General features: G+C 33.1%; 1 protein-coding gene across 1 annotated transcript; it reads left to right on the top strand.

The window, feature by feature from the left end:
- Window positions 1-2,473: 2,473 nt before the first annotated feature.
- LOC106330105 lies at window positions 2,474-4,283 on the top strand. Its single transcript, XM_013768655.1, has 3 exons — window positions 2,474-2,906; window positions 3,345-4,115; window positions 4,279-4,283. Exons 2-3 carry the CDS (start codon window positions 3,347-3,349, stop codon window positions 4,281-4,283), a joined length of 774 nt encoding a protein of 257 aa, XP_013624109.1. The 5' UTR covers window positions 2,474-2,906; window positions 3,345-3,346.
- Window positions 4,284-4,286: the final 3 nt, after the last annotated feature.

Below are 4,286 nucleotides of genomic sequence, written 5' to 3'. Positions count from 1 at the left end.
GTAGTTGTGGTTTTATCAATTTTTTATTTGTTTCTTTATAAATTTGTTTCTTTCATATTTTATTATTTTGTTGCATATGTTTCATTTTATTTTATATTCATAATTTATATTATGAAAACAATAATGCTCTTGCTTTTTTTTGTTTCATCTTAAATTCATAATAAATTTATATAAGTCTTTACTTACTCTTTTAGATGTATTTCCATAAATATAATTAAAATACCCCAATAAATTAGTCTATATAGTTTTAAAGTTATAATCTCTTTTAATCCATCACCCCGCGCAAGGCGCGGATTACCACCTAGTTATCTTTGCAAAAAAAAAGTAAAACTACAAGTTTAGAACATTGTTTAATGCGTGCGACAGTATGATTAAAGTTGTTAGAATGTTGCTTATCTATATGGTAAAACAACCCATTTATTGCCCCTTTTCGACAATTAAACAAAATTTAACAACGGTTGGATTTGCTTTTGCCCTTGCTATGTTTTTCAAAAATTACAATTAACATAGAAAGAATTTTGTATATATAAAAAATGGGAATTGAAAAAATGACTCAAAGTCGATTTTAACCAGCTCTTTATGACAAAACAAAAACCCCGTTATGACCATAGGCGGACGCATGTTATGAGATGGTGTGTCAGTTGACCCATGTTAAATGTAAAAACATTCATTGTGCCTTTTAGATGTTATATTTATTTAGCTCAAATGGTCAGAGTTGCACCCTCTAAAATAAGATGTATCAGGTTCAATACTCCTTTTTGTTTTACTTTTTACAATTTAATTAGTCACTGACCCAGGTAAAAAAAAATTATGGGTCCGCCACTCCAGCACTTTGTAACCAAACAAAAAACTATATGCAATTTTACTAATATAATCATGATGTGAAGTCTTCTGTGTGGTTAGTGAAGTCTTTTCTTGGAAGACTTCTCGAAAAGTTTTTTCTCGGAAGACTTCTCGAAAAATCTTCTCATGTATTAGATCTTAAAAATTATTTATAAATTTTATTAAATATATTTTGATGGGAAAAAAAATCTAAATCATATAATTATAAATATTTTCAAATGATGTAAATATAGATTTACTAAAATTGAATTTTTTCCAACATAAGTGAATGAATGTAGACTGAGTCATGATAATCTTTTATTTAGGAACTGGTAACATATGTTATAGTATTGTTTGTGTTTTTATGGTTAATTTTGAAATCTTAATTTAATTTTTTTCTGACTCATATGTGTTTAGTTTTGTGTATATTAAACAGTTATAAATTGATCATATATTTAATGAAGTATTTGTTTCTATTTAGTTATTTATCTGGTTTTATGATTTAGAAAATTTCTACGGAAGTCTTCTAACATGCATGCATTGGAAGATTTATTGGGAAGAGTCTTCTGGGACCAATAACAAACTTGTGTCTCAGAAAACTTCTATGTAAGTCTTCTGAACCAAAAATATTAAACCTAATTGGAATTTTTGTCTCCTTATAAAAAGACAATTTACCCATTCTCTCCCGTCCTATCAAATAGTTGCAACAAAATATAATGTTCCTCATTCTAAAACTCTCCAACCACTCTTTAATCTCCTTGAACTTGAAAACACCAAACTTTAAATCTAGTTCTCATTTTTTTTCTTATGTTTTTCTCACTAATTTATCTTGTTTTTTAAGGTTTTTCATTACATGGTTCTCATTTTTCACTCTTTCAAATGTAGATCTATAAATTTTGAATATGTATTTTGGTGTGTTTTATATGTTAGATTCTAAAAATCTATATATTCAATTTATTGTGACTATTTTTTTAAGCATAAACAATTTATTTTTGAGTTTTTTCGATGTTTTGAAATTATTTGAGTGTTTTTGAATTTGCAGATTTTTTAGATCTAAGTCAGACTTTGGAAAACTTCTAAGATGAATCTCAGACAAAGTCTCCTGCCCAAAGTAGTAAATTTTGGATATGTATTTTTGTCTGTTTTATATATTATATTTTAAAAATTTATAGATCCAACCTAATGTAACAGTTTTGTTTATTGTTAAACATAAAATTTTACTGATGTTTTTCTCTGTTTTGAAGTCATCTGAATGTTTTTGAAAGTGCAGCTTTTTTTCAGATCTGAGTCACACTTTGGAAGACTTCTCAGAAAACTTTCGGAAGACTTTTTGGAAAGTATTCGGGAAAATCGCATTTTAAACCCAATAGTGTCACATTCTCGCACTTTAAACACTGAAAGTTTTAAGGGAAAATTGCCAAAAGAGAACAAGAAAACAACATAGTTGTCCCTATGGTATAAATCCATCATTAAATTGTCCCTTTAGTATAAAATTTTCCAAAATTCCAAAACTAACCTTGAATTAATCTAATTAAACATAATTTAATTGTGTTTGTTTCATGTGCTAAGTAATTTTTTTTTAAAAAAAAACGTGTTACAAAGATATATTAAAAAAGTTAAAACAAAAAGGGAACAAAACACGTAACCCTAATTTCTTGTTGGTTTCTCCGCCTCTCTCTCAAGAAAAACAATCGAGACTTTGAAAATGGCGATCCTGTGTAATAACCGGTGAATTCAACGGCGAAATCAAGCTTCTCCGCCTCTCTGCTGCTCGCTGCTTCTCTCTGTTTGCCTCCACCTCTGAACTAATTTCGTTTTTGTTTCACCGCCTCTCTCTGATGGCCAAAAAATTGAGACTTTGAAGATGGCGATCTTGTGGACGAACCAGTGAAATCAAAGGCAAAATCGAGCTTATCCGCCTCTCTGCCTCTCCGCTTCTCGGCGCTTCTCTCTGATTCTCTTCACCTCTCCGCTACTCTCCGCCTCTCTGCTTCTCGTCGCTTCTCTCCATTTCTCTCCACCTTTCGGCTTCTCTCCCCTTCTCCGCCTCTCTCATCCGGCTATCTGGTCTCAATTTGTGAACGGTTTGTTTCTTTGATTTGTCTTAGTCTTTGTTTCATTATTAAGTTTGTTACTTTGACTTGGATCAATATTTGTTTGCTTGTCTGAATTGACTTTTTGATTATGTGAACCGATTTTGGTGAACAATGTTAGTGTTTGTGTTTGTCTTTATGAGTGTTACGATACTGATTTCGCTGAACAAAGTTTGTGTGTATTTGACTGTTAATTGTCTTAATTTGCTGATTTGATTGCGAGATGGAGATTGACTTGTCTTATTTGATTAATCGATCTACTGTGTTTCTAAATTTAAATTTGATTAGACAATGGTGTTTTGCTTTTGATTATTATCTTGTGTTTGGCTCAGTTTCACTCTGGCTCAGTTTCACTCTTACGCTTGTTTCGGACGTTTGCATGTTTATGATATTGCTGTTAACAACCATGTGTTTTATTATCTTTTGTAGATATGGAGCTGGAGCTACCTAAACGATTATATGCAGAGGGTTCAGAACCTCGGGTTAAGAAGATCAACAACAGTTGCCGCATGGAACTTATCAGAGATCTGAAGAAAGCTATGTGTGCAGAGTACGATGATGTGAAGAGAGATCATGTTTTCACACATATCATGGCTATTGCCGAAAATGATCTCAAGTTCTCTGGGAAACTAGTGGATAGCTTCATATGTAGACAGCTGATTACCTCAAAGCTGCATGAGAAGTGGTTTGTTTTTGCGAGGACGCCTCTCCGGTTTTCGCTTCAGGAGTACCATGCTGTGACAGGCCTCAAGATTACACGGGAAACTAACAGTGACGTAGTGAAATGGAAAAACGACGGGGGTTTTTGGAGTAACCTACTGCACACAGGTGGTAAGATCACCTTGCAGTCGATCAGAAAGGTTCATCTACAAGAAGTTCACACTTGGACGCGGCTTGATAGGATGAGGTTGATCTACTTGTGTGTAATAGTGGGTGTGGTGATGGGGAGAGATGAGAAGGTGTCCATCCCTCATATGTACATCAAGTTGGTGATGGATTTTGACAAGGTTCGGAAGTTCCATTGGGGTCTTCACTCGTATGATTTCCTGTTGAGTTCGATTGAGAAGGCAATGAAGAAGTTGGGTAAGAAGGAGAGCTACATTTTCGAGGGTTTCTCCTATGCTCTCCACATTTGGATTATGGAGGCAATTCCTGATTTTGGAGAAACATTAGGTAGAAGAGTCTCAGACAGCTTCAAAGGTCCAAGGTGTGGCAATTGGAAAGAAGTTGCAAAAGTTTCTTATGAAGACATCATTGAGCTCGAGGACTCCTTAACTAAGAAGGTAACATTCTCTCTGTTTTTTTCTTTTATATGGTTGTTGTATATATTTTGTTTGGATTTTCATGTTTTAACTGTTTGCAGGATAACTT

This window comes from Brassica oleracea, chromosome C3, assembly GCF_000695525.1.
Source record: "Brassica oleracea var. oleracea cultivar TO1000 chromosome C3, BOL, whole genome shotgun sequence".
In the NCBI taxonomy this organism is placed as follows: Eukaryota; Viridiplantae; Streptophyta; class Magnoliopsida; order Brassicales; family Brassicaceae; genus Brassica; species Brassica oleracea.
This window is presented reverse-complemented; position numbering and strand designations above follow the sequence as displayed.